We start from the raw sequence: 19,694 nt of genomic DNA on the forward strand, positions 1-19,694 counted from the left end.
TTTTTCGCGTCGTAAAGTTGCGATTGCTATTTAGGTGGTGTAATATTAGACAGCCTGTGTTAAAGTATGGCCGTCTTTCCCGCGTCGAATTTCAATTTTTTTTTTTTTTGTGCAAGACGTCCGGGAATACGAAAGGACGCAACACCTGTCGCCGTTCAAAAAACACGTCGGACGCCGTAATTTCGCGCAAAGCACGGCGGGAGCATGCGCACAACATTCGGCGCGGGAACGCGCCTAATTTAAATGGTACACGCCCCGTTTGAATTAGGCGGGCTTGCGCCGGACGGCTTTACGCTACGCCGCCGCAAGTTTACACGCAAGTGCTTTGTGAATCAAGCACTTACGATGAAAACTTTCGGCGGAGTAACGTAAAGGGGATACGTTACACCGCCGTAATTGCTCGTGAATCTGGCCCATTGTTTTTAATTTTAGCTACACTAAGGCTTTAACACACCTATACTGGAATTGCAGTTTTCTTTTAGGACTCCAAGAAAGCCATTTTGTAAAAGCTTGCTGTACACATTAGTCTTTTACATATTAAATCCCATATGTATAAGACCCAAGTGACATTTTTGTCAATATATGATTGCAAAATCAAATGCATCTAAAAATATAAAATCTGCATTTTTGTAAAATACATTTAAATACTTGATATACAAGTGCTTTGGATTACAAGCATGTTTCTGGAACAAATTATGCTTGCAAACCAAGGTTTTTCTGTAGTGTGTGTATATAGATATAGAGATTATTAAACACACACCTAAGCATAAATGAGTACAACCCTTTTCAAAAGCAAGATTGTAATCACTCTCTCAAACAAAACAACTCCCTTAATTTTCACAAAATCGAGTTCTATAGAACATTTGTTTAGCTCATTACGGGAAAGTAAATAATAGAATTTAGATGTCAAAATAGTTTTTCAAATGAGTTGATGAATACACCCCACAACAAAAATGACTACATCTAGTATTTTGTATGACCTCCATGATTTTCAAGGACAAGTCTTCTAGGCATGGAATGAACAAGTTGGTGACATATTGCAACATCCATCTACTTCCCTTCTTCAATGCAGACCTCTTTTAGAGCCTGGATGCTGGATGGAGCAACTGGTCTCTTTAGAATTCCCCATAGGTGCTCAATTGGGTTCAGATCAGAAGACATACTTGGCCACTGAACCACTTTCACCCTGATCTTCAGAAATGCAACAGTGGCCTTAGATGTGCGTTTTGAAACATTGTCATGTTGGAAAAGTGCACAACGACCAAGGGCACGGAGTGATTGGTAGCATCTTCTCTTTCAATAAAAAGCAGTACATCTGTGAATTCATGATACCAACACTAATATGCAGCTCCCTGACACCAGCAGCCCCACAGGAGGACACTGCCACCACCATGTTTCACCATGCATTTTTTTTGTACTACATTTGCGACGTCAAATATTTTAGGAACCGATGGCTTCAAAACTATATATCTTGGTCTCAGAGTACAGAGTCCCAGTAGTCTTCTGTTTCAGCATGGGCCCTGGCAAATTCTAGGCAGGCGTTTTTGTACATTGGCTTTAGGAGAGGCTTCTTTCATGGACGACACCCATGCATGTCATTCCTCTGCAGTGTACACCGTATTGTGTCACAGGAAACAATTACCCCCAGTTTGGATTTCTACTTCTTTAGCTACCGGCGGTGAACTTGCATGGCGATTTTCTATTGTTTGTTGAATTTTTGTCATTGTGGTCAGGCAACGCACTAGCACCTTTGCTTCCATGTGCTTAGTGTGCAGTGTGTTCCTGCCCCTTTATTGAGGGCTGGGCTCCTCCAGTCACCTGCCCCTTATCTATCCATCAGCAGTCATGTGCTCCCACTGAGGAGACATAAAATGCAATGTTGCAGTTAGGACTGCAGTTTACACAGAGCGCCTTGACGGGGCCTGCAGCTTACACATGCATTTGCAGATGTGTGCAACTAAGCCTCTGTTTTTAACGCACCAGTTAGACAGGGGAATTTGGTTGGTTGCTGATTGGTCGGTAAGTTTGAGCCTGGATATTCTATGTTTTTGTATGTTTATACGCCCATTCCAGCGCTCCTTATTATACCATTCATAGGTAGGGGCAGTGACTATTGTTTGTTGAATTTTTGTCATTGTGGTCAGGCAACGCACTAGCACCTTTGCTTCCATGTGCTTAGTGTGCAGTGTGTTCCTGCCCCTTTATTGAGGGCTGGGCTCCTCCAGTCACCTGCCCCTTATCTATCCATCAGCAGTCATGTGCTCCCACTGAGGAGACATAAAATGCAATGTTGCAGTTAGGACTGCAGTTTACACAGAGCGCCTTGACGGGGCCTGCAGCTTACACATGCATTTGCAGATGTGTGCAACTAAGCCTCTGTTTTTAACGCACCAGTTAGACAGGGGAATTTGGTTGGTTGCTGATTGGTCGGTAAGTTTGAGCCTGGATATTCTATGTTTTTGTATGTTTATACGCCCATTCCAGCGCTCCTTATTATACCATTCATAGGTAGGGGCAGTGACTATTGTTTGTTGAATTTTTGTCATTGTGGTCAGGCAACGCACTAGCACCTTTGCTTCCATGTGCTTAGTGTGCAGTGTGTTCCTGCCCCTTTATTGAGGGCTGGGCTCCTCCAGTCACCTGCCCCTTATCTATCCATCAGCAGTCATGTGCTCCCACTGAGGAGACATAAAATGCAATGTTGCAGTTAGGACTGCAGTTTACACAGAGCGCCTTGACGGGGCCTGCAGCTTACACATGCATTTGCAGATGTGTGCAACTAAGCCTCTGTTTTTAACGCACCAGTTAGACAGGGGAATTTGGTTGGTTGCTGATTGGTCGGTAAGTTTGAGCCTGGATATTCTATGTTTTTGCGATTTTCTTCAACCCTTCATCAGAAAACGCTCCCGTTGAGATGTTAACTTCCGTGGATGGCCTGGACTTCTCTGTGAAATGTTTGCTGTTCCATCATACATTTTTGTATCACTTTTGCTACAGTATTCTGACTGATAAGTAAAGCTTTGCTGATCCTCTTGTAGCCTTTGCGTTTCTTGTGTAAATAAATAATTTTCTCTTTCTCAGGCTTTGTGACATTTCTCTTCCATGTGGTGTCATTGCTGACAGCAGAAAATGGGAAGGGTGTTTTCTTTGTTAAGTAACGCCGTTTTATAATCAACTGTCTGCTGGACATTCGTTTAATGAATAATTGGACTCACCTCCAGTTGAATTCTTCGTAATTAGGATTTTGTTGTCTAAAATTTCATTGGGGTGTATTCATTTTTGCAATGTGGTCTTGAATTAATTTGTTAGGAAAAATACTGTATGTGTGTGCAAATTAACAAATCTTGGTTGCAATCAATAGCCAGCATTTGTGGGAGTATTTTGTAGTATAGTGTCCCATAAAAAATGTTGTTTCTGAAAGGAAAGTAAAGGTCTGACAAATCTGTTGGGGTGCACTCTATGTATGTATGTACACATTTTACTAGGAATAAGTTCATTAGCATTATATACAAAACTTTTGTATTTTGCTTACATCTCCAGCAGCAGCAGCCTGGGAAATAGTGTAGAGGCCAAACAAACCAGTATCCGAGTAGCTTGCACTGAATGCGGAAACCTTGAGAAGACAGGGAAACATTTAATTTATGAGATTGAGAACTGCTTGCAATGTTCAAGTGCTAAGTGAAGCAATTTAGTAAACAGTGTACATGTCCCCTCTCCCTAGCCCCGTAACATGAAGATAGGTCCCCTCCCCCTTAATCCAGGCGCTTACTTCAGCATGGCCTTATCTGTCCTTATTGCCCTGTACACACGTTCCAAAAATCGGACAACAGATCGCAGGTTTTATTTTGCATGCTAGTCGTATATCGAACCTGAATCGTTTACTAAAGTAACACAAATTCTCGTACGACAGAAAAAAAAAAAAGTAAATAAAATCTGAAGTGATGTCATGTGTTGTAGTGTATTTGTATTGTATTTTCAGATGACAACTGTACTGATTAAACAAAAAAGGTATCTGGTATCTAGGAAATAAAAAAAAGCTGCGCTGATAAAGTGAAAATTAATATAAAGATAACCTATATATAAATACAAATATATAAATACAAGATAAATTGAATAATAAGTGCTGAACTTATAATAAGACACTCTCCATATAAAAAAGAGAGTGACTATATAAACATATGTGAAATATAAATAACCCAGTGACAAGTGAAGTCATTCAAAGTCCAAATAATGAACAATCCTTGCACATATAGTCCAAATGAATATGTTCAAACTGCAATCTCCAAGTGAAAAAATCCACAGCATCTGGAAATGTGAAGATAGAAAAGCATCTCCACCTGAAGTAATTACTGCCTCTTACCAGCTAAAAAGATCTCTTGTTAAGGAGATCAAAATCGCATGTAAACCGATCGTTTCCAAACGCATCTCCACCAGGAAAAGCCTTATTGCAGGTAATCTTATTCAGTGTATATTGAGATGTGCCATATAAGAGAAAGGAACTCGCATAGTATAAAATCCAAGATACATTTATTGGAGAACTTAAAAATGCGCACTTACAATGATTTCCAATGTTAGAAAAATAAATAAATCGAGCCAGCCGGCTCCTCGATCTGCCTGCCCTTGTCTTCCAGGTTTGGCTGGTAACGCGGTGACGGCAGAACGTCTCAAAGGGGACGTGGTCACGGGATGTTATTTATATTTCACATTTGTTTTATATAGTCACTCTCTTTTTTATATGGAGAGTGTCTTATTATAAGTTCAGCACTTATTCAATTTATCTTGTATTTATAAATAGGTTAAGTGCTGAACTTATAAGACACTCTCCATATAAAAAAGAGAGAGTGACTATATAAAACAAATGTGAAATATAAATAACATCCCGTGACCACGTCCCCTTTGAGATGTTCTGCCGTCACCGCGTTACCAGCCGAACCTGGAAGACACGGGCAGGCAGATCGAGGAGCCGGCCGGCTCGATTTATTTATGTTTCTAACATTGGAAATCATTGTAAGTGCGCATTTTTAAGTTCTCCAATAAATGTATCTTGGATTTTATACTATGCGAGTTCCTTTCTCTTATATGGCACATCTCAATATACACTGAATAAGATTACCTGCAATAAGGCTTTTCCTGATGGAGATGCGTTTGGAAACTATCGGCCTACATGCGATTTTAAACTCCTTAACAAGAGATCTTTTTTAGCTGGTAAGAGGCAGTAATTACTTAAGGTGGAGGTGCTTTTCTATCTTCACATTTCCAGATGCTGTGGATTTTTTCACTTGGAGATTGCAGTTTGAACATATTCATTTGGACTATATGTGCAAGGATTGTTCATTATTTGGAATTTGAATGACTTTACTTGTCACTGGGTTATTTATATTTCACATATGTTTATATAGTCACTCTTTTTTATATGGAGAGTGTCTTATTATAAGCTCAGCACTTATTATTCAATTTATCTTGTATTTATATATAGGTTATCTTTATATTAATTTTCACTTTATCAGCGCAGCTTTTTTTATTTCCTATATGTCTTTTGGTGTAGTATAACACTTTTAGCTTGCTTGATATTCACTGAATAAGCGCAATATTTTTTCCACCACTATCATCTTTTTTTTTTTTTTTTTAAAGTGTATTTTGTGCGTGTACTCGAGAGAGGAGCCGGACTGCAGGAGTTGGGAGTAGGCAGGCCTCCCCCAGAGGCAATCTGCCACCTTTCTCCATACCCCGGGTGGCAATGGCGGGTGTGTGAGGGGGTCCTCCCACACAGCCCACCCTACCTGCTCCGCTTTGAAGCCCAACGGGGCAGAGGGACTCCCCTATAAGGGAGTGAGAGGATTTGCCCGCTCAACCAGCCCCGTTAGTCCTTCGCCTCTCTTTTTTAGAGACCGCGTGATCAAAGTGCGTGCATGTTAACCCAATTTCGAGTGCGTGTAAGTGTGGTGGTTTTGTGGGAGGGGGTGGGCGTATTAAGCGCAGGCTTACCTCGCATAGCACACCCACCGGGGGCCGGGCTGAGACCACCAAACTCAATTCACATGTAGCCGAGACCGGGATCCGAACCCCTAGCTGCAGAGGTGAATGGCTTGTCAGCGCAGTGCCAATCGCGTTGAGCCACCGCAGCTCCTCCACTATCATCTGGTATCGTATGAGAAAAATTTTCACGTTTGTCCGATCGGATAATATCAGATGAACGTCGTGATCGGCTCTGGAAAGCCCTGTACTAACAATCAGATTTTCGTACGATTGCGTTGAACGTGGTATTTTTTTCCATCAGATTTTCGGATCGTGTGTACATGCCATTATTCCCTCCAGGCTGAAATCTTTTGTGCTGGCCATGCCCATTAAAGTATAGGATTATTTATATAAGAAAAAAAAAAAAAAAAAAAACACACCTCACACACAATTATACATACTCCCCTCCATGCTGCAGCATCAGTCACTGCTCTCTGGGCTGCTCCTTCAATGCTCACTGGAGCCCCAGGTAGGAGAGCTTTGGAATATTTTAGCACTGATCACCGTACTGGTGTCACTGGCCCCCAAAAAGTGTCAGTATGTCTGCTGCAATATCGCAGTCCGGCTACAAGTTGCTGATCACCGCCATTACTAGTACAACAATAAATAAAAAAGTCCAATAGTTTGTAGATGCTATAACTTTGGCATAAACCGATATACGCTTATTGGGATCCCCCCCCCAAATAGAGCTGACAAATTTTATTTGGGTACAGCGTCGCACAGCCGCACAATTGTCAGTTAAAGTAATGAAGTGCTGTATCGGAAAAAAATGGCTTGGTCATGAAGGAGGTAAATCTTCAGAAGGTCAAGTGGTTAAATAAAAAAGGAATAAAAAAAAAAAAAAAAAACAAGATGGAAGGCGAGTGGGAATTCAGGATCACAACAAAGCAGTATTCTTTCATGGAATTTATACTTACGTCAAAGGGTTCACTGGTTGCCTTGGACACTGCTTGGAACAGTTTGCTGCTCGAGTTGCTGCCTCTCTTGATGTAAGGCCCTGCACCCAGAATGTGCTGGAGGACATTGAAAGCATTTGCTTCAGGGCTCCCTACTGCTGCTCCTTCTGCCACAATTGCGGCATTGACAAGACTGTCCCCATTTTGCTCTCTGATCTCACCTGTACAACACAAGGAAAAATAATCAGTACAGCAAAACTCAGTACTAAGATTTGTAGGTAAAGTTGATCCAGGGTAAATACGATTGCCTCTCTTGGAATCAGGAAGGAATTTTTTTCCCAGCTGTAGAAAATTGGATCATGCTCTGCTGTTTTTTTATCCTTCCTCTGGATCAACTGTGGGTATGGAGTTGGGTGTATGGGATTGTACTGTGTTTATTTTGTTTGTTTATTTTTTTTTGTGGTTGGACTGGATGGACTTGTGTCTTTTTTCAACCTGACTAACTATGTAACCAACTATGTAAAACATTCTGACAGATGTACTTCTATTTATAACAGCCCATAGCAAAACAGAAATGAATATTTATTGATTTTACTGCCAATTCCTATTGAACTGCAATCTTTAAACACAGAAGCACCAATATTATTTTTTATGTGTAAACAAATTATACGTGATAAGGGCACCTGAAGCACTGTAATCAATCTATATATCCATCGATAGATAGTGTGACAGACTTAATCAGGATAGGGGCTTTTGGAGGGGAATGCAGGGTGGCCTCTTGCCGAATATGGGCCCTAGCTTTTACGAGAACACTACTCTTTGGGAGGTGTGTGCCTGAGTGCCCCTTTGGGAGTGGTCTTGTTTGGATTCAAGCCCATATCGCCCCAAAACACAGACTCTTGAAGTGGAGGTTCCATATACATATGTGCCTCAAACCAGCAATAACTGTAGAGGTTACTGTAATCAGCTCAAAACCACTGGGGTCACCTGCCATAATATGTTTATTTTAAGTAGGTCTCTACCACAGTCCCATTGTTAATTGGATCCCCTATAGTATCTGTCTTCTCATCTATGTGGTTATACTTGTAATACAGGCATACCCCACTTAATAAGTACACAATGGGGTTTATTTACTAAGGCTGGAAAGAGCAAAATCAGGCTCACTTCTGAGCTTGTTCAATTAAGCGTGGTAATAAAACCTGGAATATCATTGGTTTCTATGCATAAGTGAGCCTAGTTAATTAGCTCATGTTAAATATAACACTGTCAGTTATTAGCTGCTAGATGTGTATTAGAATATAGTATATGTTGGTTGTTCCATAGTTATGTTAATTATACTACTGTATGCAGTTGTCTATGATCAAACTTTTATCTGATTTTGTGTGATATACAAGTTCTCTGTGCGTTTTCAATAAACAGTCTTATGTTTTTCACCACCCTACACGGTTTCCCAGCTAGTGACTGGGTGGGCTGCAGGGTCTGGTATCGTTCTGTTACTGGGCAAGGCAAGCTTATATGATGGACATACCGGGGTCCATCACATTTGTGGTAAGCGGTGGGATAGTGTTTCCTTGCTGTGAACACATCTGAAACCTCCACCGGAATCTGAAGTTCAGTTAGCAGATGAGGAGAAGTACAGATACCAAGTGTACATATTCGCCAGCACACCATGGATCAACAATCACAGTCCAAAGGTTTCTTTATTGCAGAGAGATCACATCACAGAGATAAGTAACATCTTGGAGCCACGCAGGGCCCCTTTGTCAGGCATGGGATGAGGAAGGGGACCTGCGTGGCTATGAAACGTTGCACTTCTCTATGTTATGTGATCTCTCTGCAATAAGGAAACCTTTGAATGGCAATTGTAGGTCCATGGTGTGCTGGCGAACATGTACACTTGCGTGATGTTTCCAGGACCCAGCTGGTAATCTCTGCAGAACCCACGGTTTTATGAGCCTCGTTTGCCAGGAACCTGTGCGATACGGCTATTGATAAGAAGGTACCGATACCAGCCGCCATGAAAGAGGAATTCGTAAGGAGAGTGCAAGAGATACAGATGAAGCACAGAGGACCAGTGCCAACTTCTGCTTTTGGTACCATTGAAGCTGTATGGTTCTATAAGCAGTGGTCAGAACACAAACCACCTTTGGCTGGCTGCATTCCACTTCCCAGAAAATTGTATTCATGTACTGCACTTGTAAGATGCTTATGCAAAACTACGGTCTAACAAGCCTGTTATAAAACGTATTTTTATTTTTTTTACAGGTATTTAGATAGTGCCATCAATTTACACAGTGCTTTACATACTGTACGTTCACATCATTCCCTACTGTCAAGGAGCTTATAATCCAAGGTCCCCATCTTATATGCACACAAAGTAGGGCCAATTTGGACAGTAGACAAACAACCCACCAGCATGCCTATGAAGTGTGGGAGGAAACCAAATTACTTGGAGGAAACCCACACAAGCATAGGGGGTACATGCAGACACTTTGTAGATAGTATAAAATTTGCAATATTAGAAAATCCTTTCCCTTTATTTATAATGAACCTTAAGGCTGGGTTCACACTACTACTTTCATCCTACTTTGCTCTGCTACATTGGTCCTACATTTATCCTACATTGGTCCTACATCCATCCTACTTTCATGAACAGGATACTACTTTGGTCCGACTTCAATGATATTCAATGGGTTGAAGTAGGATCAATGTAGGACCAAAAGTAGTACAGGGAGCGTTTGCAAAGTCGGACCGACTTGTGTAGGACCAGTTAAGACAGCTCTCATAGGGAAACATTGATTTTCACACGTCATGCTACATGAGGCTCCCAATGTAGGACCGTTTGTCGGACAAGTGTGAACCCAGCCTAAGACCCCTTTCACACCGAGCCACCCCGCGCACTTTACCGTCGGATTTGCATCGCTTTCAGCCGATAGCGTTGGGCGCTTTTAACCCACATCTGGTGGCCGAAAAACAGCTGCTTTGCAGGTACTATTTTTAAAGTTTTAGCGCCTGCAACATGCCCCAGTGTGAAAGCGGTCTTGGAAAAGAATTTCAGATGCAATTTTACCAAAGCAAATGTGAAAGACTGTAGAACCAAAAAGCTATATGGCTACCATGGGATTTACCCTCTGCACTCTTAAAATATCCTGTATGCTGCAAAGTACCATCACCAAATTCTCAGTTAGGTAGTTGTTGTATGTGGTACAGAAACCATAAAAGTATCTGGACAGTTTATGATAAAAATCCATATTCTGGTTTGATAGCTAAAGGGGCACACCAATTTAATATATGTGTTACCAGTAGACTCAGTACACAGGAATGCGATAGTAAACTGCCAAATTTGGAAGATGTAAAAGCATTTTCAAGCCATTCTACCCACTGAAATGTCATCCGTGTTCTCCCTTACTCTTTTTAATATGCAGTCTGCTTGGCTTTGGCAGCAACACCCGATAAGGGTAAGTGGCATTGGGTCTGAAGAAATGTATTCATAGGCAGGCATGTCACCTGGGACCCGTCATCTCTGTTTTGTATAGAAAAATTAAACCTATGTACCTCCACGATACTGAGCTTTGATGGCTGCAGGACCAGCACCACTTCTAATATTGAGGAAATGTTCTCCAACTTGTTTTAGGACAGAATGGCTGACACCTATGAATAAAAAAACAATTCCGTGATTTATTGCATGTCTTAAAAACAGAAAAACATTTTCTTTATCATACACCAAAAAAAAAAATAAAAAAAAAAATCACCAGTTATAGTGACTGAATATTAATAAACTTTACTAATTTGCAAACAAAACCATACCAACAGCTCACACCTATGACTACCCAGCTGGTGTGTTATTCAACTTCAATGCTTACACCTCCATTCATACACTTCAAGGACTTCTGGCTCATACACAGTACACATAATTTAACATCTTTTCATCAAGCGTATGTATGTACACATCCTGAACGGGAAGCAAGTATACCAGGATCATGGCTGCAGCCATAGTCTTGGTAACGATTTCCCTACACCTGGGCTCTACCATTCCACCAGGACAGAAGATGGTATTATATTGTAAATTTATTTAGTATTTTTTCTTAAAATCTGCATTTGATAAATGACTGAGAAAATATTGTGCAACATAAAAGCAAGGCCTCTGCTTTCAGAAACTATAGAATGTTTAAAAAGGAATCTAAGCACTTTACTAGCAAAGAAATAAGGTTTTACCATGCAAGTGAAAAATTTCTTAATTTCCCCATATGGCAAGTGGTTCAAGTGCATGATCTTGCTAGCATTAGATCTGCACACTAGATCCTCTGGTTATATTCTGCAAATATACAATTTCAGAAAAACCAAAGCCCCACCATAAGTTTACCAGACAGATGACCACAAAATTCATTTAATACTCATAATCTACATACCCAAGCCAACGAGGGCCATTCTTGCACTTGTGAAGTTATTCTGCACGTACTGTTGCAACTGAAGAAAAAATAAATACAATTTAAAACATATGCTGAAGCAAACCTTTCTACATAAAATGTATCTGTCCCCAAAAACAGGTTTATATTTTGTACAAGAAAAATCCATGCCAGACTCAAAAGGGTCTGGGTATGGATTGTTGGGTAACCCCCATGCTGGCTCCTTTGTTTGTGTTCACCTGTCAGCTGGGAATCCACAGCTCAGGGTTTGACAAATTTGCTTGGAATCTAGGAGCCAGAAAACGCACCCCGTCCCGCCGAGCTCACGCGCAAACGCATATGTAAACGGTATTCAAACCATACGTTATGTATCGCCGCGATCGTTAGAGCGAGAGCAATAATTCTAGCTCTAGACCTCCTCTAACTCAAAACATGCAACCTGTAGATTTTTTTAAAAGTCGCCCATGGAGATTTTAAAGGGTAAAAGTTTGTCGCCATTCCACGAGCGGACGCAATTTTGAAGCGTGAAATGTTGGGTATCAATTTACTTGGCGTAACATTATCTTTCACAATTTAAAAAAAAAAAAAAAAATTTGGGATAACTTTACTGTTGTCTTATTTTTTTATTTAAAAAAAATTTTTTTCTCAAAAAAGTGCGCTTGTAAGACCGCTGCGCAAATACGGCGTGACAGAAAGTATTGCAACGATAGCCATTTTATTCTCTAGGGTGTTAAAATAAAAAATATATATAATGTTTGGGGGGTTCTAATTAGAGGGAAGAAGATGGCAGTGAAAATAGTGAAAAATTACATTAGAATTGCTGTTTAACTTGTAATGCCAACGGCCACCACCAGATGGCGCCAGCTCACAGAAGGAAGAGCTTGGGACTTCACAAGGCCGCAGCCTCAATGACCGGCCGCCACGGGCCCGCCGCGATCGCAAAGTGGGGGCACACAGAGACACAAGATCCTGCGCCTCCGTGCACCCCCACCTCGCAATCGCGGGTGCCAGGTCACAATTTCTTGTCGCAATTGCGACCTGGCGCCCAGATATTGTCGACCCCTGCCACAGCTGACAGCTAAATAAGAAGTGCAGGGGATGAGTGTTTGTTAGGACACCAGTGGGTGCCTTCACAACCAACTATTAATTTTATACATTCCTTAAAGGGGATGTAAAAGGTACAGTATTTTTTTTTCCTAAATAGCTTCCTTTACTTACCTCATCCTTCGATTTTGCCTTTAGTATTCAATGATATTTATTGAAAAGATTTAAAAGATGTATACAACAATAGAAAAGCGTTTCAACATCTCCAATAGCGTTAGCAAACGCAATCTGAGACCCATACATATACCATATAAATAATGCAGTAAGTTATAAAATATAAATACACACAATCTCTGGAAAAAAAAAAAACAGGATATCACCCTAGGAGTAACCCTTCAGGAATGATTTATTATAGCAAAAAGTAAAACAAATATTCTTTTTTTTCAAAATGGTCGCTCTATTTTTGTTTATAGCGCAAAAACTAAAAACCGCAGAGGTGATCAAATACCACCAAAAGAAAGCTCTATTTGTGGGGGAGGGGGGGGGGGGGGGGGAAGGACGCCAATTTTGGTGGGGAGCCACGTCGCACGACCACGCAATTGTCAGTTAAAGCGACGCAGTGCCGAATCGCAAAAAGTGCTCTGGTCTTTGACCAGCAATATGGTCCGGGGGGGGTTAAGTGGTTAAATAGTTTGCATTTAACACATATATATATATATATATATATATATATATATATATATATATATATATATATATATATATATATATATATATATATATATATATATATATATATATATATATATATATATATATATATAGTGGCAAATACCACATGAACATATTTGAGATTTTCAAATATGGCATGTGATATTTGGATCAAATGAGTCAAATGATCCAAATACTGCAAGCAATATTCCTTTGTAAATTGAGCCTGTAGATTTGTTTTTATAAGATGAAAAACTGGTTACCTCATCTGGGGAAACTTTTCCAATTCTATAGTCAGGACAGAACAACGAATTAGAAAGACCATTACGGTAAGCAGCAACATGAAGGTTCTCCAAGACACCTGTAGGGGGGGGGGGGAGAGGGGAAAGAAAGGACACATTAAATATTTAAACACTTCAACCTTATTTTACAAAACACACTTTCCACAACATCAATAGAAATTAAAACTAGAAAACCTCACTACTTACCAACTTGTGGATTTTGGTAAGCCAAAATCTTATCAGTCTTTACTTTGCCACCAAGTTCAGCGACCTCCCATCTTCTAAATTCTGGAGCAGTGGTGACATTAATAAGATATTCCATTACAGTATCCCTAAGAAAAAAATAAAATGATAAAATCAAATTCTTTTGGAGTAGTGTTTGTATATTCATCCGATATCTGTTATAAATAAAAACCCAATATAATTACTAGTATTGGATTTCCATCCATTAAATTAAGTCTGAGCTCTTGATCCAGGGCTCTGCTCTGCGCTCTCTCCCTCCTCACTGGGCAGCCTGACAACAGCAGGAGCCATTGGTCCGAAACAAATCACCCAAGTATTTTGATTTACTTACACATAATCTCTAAGACATTCCACCGAGTACACAATGTTTTCTCTTGTTGAGGTCACACTGCAGAGAAACAAATACCGATTAATCTTCCACACTAACTGCAAGAAGAGCAACATTACTAGAACTTTAAGGAAACCACATTTTTAAAATATATATATATATTTTATATATAAAAAATGGATTCCTGTAGCACATTCCACGAACCTGTAACCCACAGAGCATAAATAGACATTTAGTGGCTAGCAGCTCAAAACACGAATATAATAATGAGGGTGTGATCCAGACCAGCTATACAGTGCATCCAGGAAGGTATTCACAGCGCTTCACTTTTTACACATTGTTATGTTACAGTCTTATTCCAAAATGGATTCAATTCATTTTTTACCTCAAAATTCCACAAACAATACCCCATAATAACGTGAAAGAAGTTTGTTTGAAATCTTTGCCAACATATAGATAGATATACTCTCACTCACCTACATAAGTATTCACAGCCTTTGCTCTATACTTTATTGAAGCCCCTTTGGCACCAATTACAGACTCAAGTCTTTTTGAGTATGATGCTACAAGCTGGGCACACCTATTTTTGCAAAGTTTCTCCCATTCTTCTTTGCAGGATCTCTCAAGTTCCATCGGATGGGGAGTGCCGGTGCACAGCCATTTTCAGATCTATCCAGAGATGTTGAACCAGGTTCAAGTCTGGGCTCTGGCTGCACCGTTTTACTTTCGCCCCAGCGTGATGTCCAGAGCAGGTAATTAGCATGTCTCTGTACATTGCTGCATTCATCTTTCCCTCGTTCCCGACTAGTCTCCCAGTTCCTGCCGCTAAAAAACACCATGCTGCACTGTAGAGGTGCTATTAGCCAGGTGATGAGCGGTGCCTGGTTTCCTTCAGTCACGACACTTGTTATTCTGGCCAAAGAGTTAAAATTCTCTGGTCTGATGATACAAGAACTGGTTTCATGGTCAGAGTCCTTCAGAGTGGCTTCCGTCTGGCCACTCTACCATACAGGACTGATGGGTGGAGTGCTGCAGAGATGGTTGTTCTTCTGGAAGCTTCTCCTCTCTTCACAGAGAAAGGTTGGAGCTCTACCAGAGTGATCATCGGGTTCTTGGTCACTTACTTGACTAAGGCTCTTCTCCCTCGATCGCTCAGTTTTCCTGGTGGTTCCAAACGTCTTCCATTTGCAGACGATGGAGGCCACTGTACTCATTGGCCTCCATCAAAAATGCTGCAGTCATTTTTCTGCATCAGTCCCCAGATCTGTGTCTCTATACAATCCTGTCTCAAAGGTCTAAAGACAATTCCTTGGACTTCATGGCTTGGTTTGTGCTCTGACATGCACTGTTAACTGTGGGAACTTATATAGGACAGGTGTGTGCCTTTCCATATAACTGAATTTACCACAGGTGGACTCCAAACCAAGTTGTGGAAACAGGATGCACCTGAGCTCAATTTTGAGTGTCATGGCAAAGGCTGTGAATATTTATGTACATGGGATTTTTTCATTTATTTTATTTTTAATAAATTTGCAAAGATTTCAAACAAACTTTTCTCACATTGTCATTATGGGGTATTGTTTTAGACAGGGGTTGACAAATTTGCTTGGAATCTAGGAGCCAGCTAAAAAAGTTAGGAGCCAGAAAACGCGCCCCGTCCCGACGAGCTTGCGCGCAGAAGCGAACACATACGTGAGCAGCGCCCGCATATGTAAACGGTGTTCAAACCACACATGTGAGGTATCACCGCGATTGGTAGAGCGAGAGCAATAATTCTAGCCATAGACCTCCTCTGTACCTCAAAACATGCAACCTGTAGATTTTTTTTTAAACGTCGCCTATGAAGATTTTAAAGGGTTTATCGGCATTCCACGAGCGGACGCAATTTTGAAGCGTGACATGTTGGGTATGAATTTACTCGGCGTAACATTATCTTTCATAATATAAAAAAAAAAAAATGGGGATAACTTTACTGTTGTCTTATTTTTTAATTAAAAAAGTGTAATTTTTTCCCAAAAAAGTGCGCTTGTAAGACCGCTGCGCAAATACGGCATGACAGAAAGTATTGCAACGATCGCCATTTTATTCTCTAGGGTGTTAGGATAAAAAATATATATAATGTTTGGGGGTTCTAATTAGAGGGAAGAAGATGGCAGTGAAAATAGTGAAAAATAACATTAGAATTGCTGTTTAAAGCGGATGTGCCATGGGAAAATAATATTAAAAGCCAGCAGCTACAAATACTGCAGCTGCTGACTTTTAATATTAGGACACTTACCTGTCCTGGAGTCCAGCGCCGATCGCAGCAGAGGACGAGCGATCGCTCGTCTCTCTGCTGCTCCCCCCGCCATCCACGGTGAGGGAACCAGGAAGTGAAGCGCTGCGGCTTCACTGCCCGGTTCCCTACGGCTCATGCGCAAGTCGCGCCCGCCGATTGGCTCCCGCTGTGTGCTGGGAGCCGAGTGTTCCCAGCACACAACGGGGGGCGACGGGATGTGACGGAATGCCCGTCTTTTGCCCGTGAATGCCGGGCCGGAAGTGGGTGCAAATACCTGTCTTTAGACAGGTATCTGCACCCCCCTCCCCCTGAAAGGGGGGGAGGGTTCCGATCAGCGGGACTCCACTTTAGGGTGGAGAACCGCTTTAACTTGTAATGCTTAACTTGTAATACCAACGGCCACCACCAGATGGCGCCAGCTTACACATCTGATGGTAATAACTTGTAATACCAACGGCTCACCACCAGATGGCCCCCCTTCCAAGCCAAGTCGCCCGGACTCTATTTCTAGTCACCATGGCGACCTGGCACCCGGGATTTGTCGAGCCCTGGTTTTAGAAGTTTGAGGAAAACAATGAATTTAATCCAATTTGGAAGAAGGCTGTAACAAAACAAAATGTGGAAAAAGTGAAGCGCTGTAAAATACTTTCCGGGTGCACTGTATTTTATAAAACTGGCACGACCAACATTTTAGTCACCCACCACAAGAACTACATCCTCTTTGAAAGAGTTTTTTAGCAATGTATTAAAACACAAACCTTAAGCTAGCACCAGCAGCTTCAAGACCACGGGTAATTTTAAAAGCGGACGCTCCCTTAGTTGTCTAGAAAAAAGGTAAAAAAAGGTTTTGGTAAAATACATATGCCTAAATTTTGTAAAAAAACTATGCCACTGGTATCAATACTCTTCTGTGGCAAATACACATCTGAGATTTCCCATTACAAATAAACCATTTTAGTGCTTGCCCATAAACTGTCAGAACTGAAGAACATATTAATCCAGTTTATTTGCCTCAACAGCAAAGAACAAATAAACTCGCTGGCCACTTTTTTTTTTTAGGTACACGTGTTCAATTACTTGGTAACACAAATTGCTAATCAGCCAATCACATGGCAAACTCAATGCATGTAGGTATCTAGACGAGCATCAAAATGGGAAAAAGGGGATTTAAGTGACTTGGAATGTGGCATGGTTGTTTGTGCTGGTCTGAGTATTTCAAATTCTCACGCACAACCATGTCTAGAGTTTACAGAGAATGGTCCAAAAAAACAGAAAATACCCAGTGGAGCGGAAGTTGTGTGCCCGAAAATGCCTTGTTGATGTCAGAGGAGAATGGGTGGACTGGTTCAAGATGATAGAAAGGCAACAGTAACTCAAGTGACCACTCATTACAACCAAGGTATGCAGAATACAATCTCAACTAACAAAAATCAAACCTTGAAGCAGGTGGGCTACAGCAGCAGAAGACCACACCACACCGTGGGCCACTCCTGTCAACTAAGATTGGAAAAACATTGCCTGGTCTGATGAGTCTCGATTTCAGCTATGACATTCAGATGATAGGCTCAGAATTTGGCATAAATATGAAAGCATGGACCCATCCTGCCTTGTATCAAAGGTTTAGACTGGTGGTGTAATGGTGCAGGGGATATTTTCTTGGCACACTTTGGGCCCCTTTGTACTAATTGAGCATTGTTTAAACGCCACAGTCTACCCGACTACGGTTGCCAACCATGTCCATCCCTTTAGGACTACAGGGTACCCATCTTCTGATTTTACTTCCAGAAGGGTAATGCACCATGTCACAAAGCTCAAATCATCTCACCACTGGTTTCTTGAACATGACAATGAGGTCAGCATAAAAGATAGATGAAGGATGGATGGCCGCACTCCAAAAACCGTACAGGTTGTCTTTTATTAAATGAACAGCGGATACATCACCAGATCACAACAAGAACAGGGGAACAGCCGACGTTTCGCACAAAATCAGTGCTTATTCATGGCCATGAATAAGCACTGATTTTGTGCGAAACGTCGGCTGTTCCCCTGTTCTTGTTGTTGTGATCTGGTGATGTATCCGCTGTTCATTTAATAAAAGACAACCTGTACGGTTTTTGGAGTGCGGCCATCCATCCTTCATCTATCTTTTATGCTCGCCTAGTGCACCGCCAGCACCCTTGGAATCCTGTATCAGTGTGTGACCGTATAGTAGACCCACCTGGAGCGGTGACTTTCATTCTTCTATGACAATGAGGTCACTGTACTCCAATGGCATCCACAGTCACCAGATCTCAATCCAATAGAGTACCTTTGGGACGTGGTTTAATGGGGGATTCACATCATGCATGTGCAGCCGAAAAAACAGCAGCAACTGCGTGATCCTATCCTGTCATATTGACCAAAATCTGAAGAATATTTTGAAACACCTTGTTGAATCTATGCCACGAAGAATAAGGGCAACACTCAAGGCAAAAGGGGGTCCAACCTGGTACTAGCAAGGTGCACCTAATAAAAGTGACACACATTGAATATGGCTTGTTTTGCAATTATACAGTATTTGTATTGTAGACTGCCAAGAAGTGGCAAAAGACAGCAGTGAATTTAAATTGCAAACGTTTTCTGCAGGTGCTACAATTGGTACCAGTCACTGTATATTCATGTATTTTATGTGATAATCCATTACAGTCCTCAGACACATGGTAAAATACAGCGGAACTGTTCCGCTTTAGGTCATCCTCCATCACATTTGGATATTATATTTTTTTTTGGGGAGTGGGCACCTGGTTTTAATAAGTACCATTACCACTTCTATTTGGATTACCTAGGGAATCTGAGTAGACGTTCTGTCACCACCATCCCTCCCCTGCTCTTTGTCCGCAGCCTTTTGGGACACGTCAAAGGTCCCAGAAGGCTGCAGGAACATTCGCAAAGCACAAGGTGTACATGTGCAGTGGGAAGCCAGACAAATTCCTGCAGTAAACATGCAGGCACCGCAGACCTGATGGCTGAGGAAGAACTGGCCCAGGTGAGGACAGCGCTGGGTCCCTTGACTGGCAAGTATCCTTTTAATAAAAAGTCAGCAGCTACAGTATTTCCTCATCTAAACAGTCATCCAGACTGATGTCCGGACTTTCCATGCTGCAAGTTGAAGGAAGAGACTCCCCATCACAGATGCATGAGCGAAACACTCATGGATTACAAACAAAAAAGTGCCATTTCTTCTTCCCATGTGAGTTACTAATATACAAGCATTTCTAAGTACTATTATTGTGGAACTTAGTTTGGTGAACCGCTTTTATGTTTTCTTGGTCCTGCAAGTGTATCCATCCACCCAGTACTCCTATCTTGGTTTGAGACTCTCCATCGGAAGCCCTTACTATATGATGAGCTTAATTTTAACTGTCACAATGTGAGTTGCCATTTGTCTTTTCACCACAATAAATCTGTTAATACATTACACTCAGATTGTGCACTGCTGTTCTTAACAGCTAC

At 41.3% G+C, this 19,694-nt stretch overlaps 1 protein-coding gene across 1 annotated transcript in view; it reads right to left on the reverse strand.

Annotated features, from left to right (window-relative positions):
* The window catches only part of LOC120943501 (cytochrome b-c1 complex subunit 2, mitochondrial), a 32,312-nt gene that overhangs the window by 5,584 nt on the left and 7,034 nt on the right, over positions 1-19,694 (reverse strand). Inside the window, exons 4-11 of the mRNA XM_040356841.1 lie at positions 16,961-17,025; positions 13,928-13,984; positions 13,561-13,685; positions 13,336-13,433; positions 11,321-11,378; positions 10,467-10,562; positions 6,933-7,132; positions 3,533-3,613 (exon numbers count right to left, since the gene is read on the reverse strand). Coding sequence (XP_040212775.1) covers positions 3,533-3,613; positions 6,933-7,132; positions 10,467-10,562; positions 11,321-11,378; positions 13,336-13,433; positions 13,561-13,685; positions 13,928-13,984; positions 16,961-17,025 — 780 coding nt within the window. The remainder of the gene's footprint in view (positions 1-3,532; positions 3,614-6,932; positions 7,133-10,466; positions 10,563-11,320; positions 11,379-13,335; positions 13,434-13,560; positions 13,686-13,927; positions 13,985-16,960; positions 17,026-19,694) is intronic.

The sequence above is a fragment of the Rana temporaria genome, chromosome 6, assembly GCF_905171775.1.
Source record: "Rana temporaria chromosome 6, aRanTem1.1, whole genome shotgun sequence".
Lineage (NCBI taxonomy): Eukaryota > Metazoa > Chordata > Amphibia > Anura > Ranidae > Rana > Rana temporaria.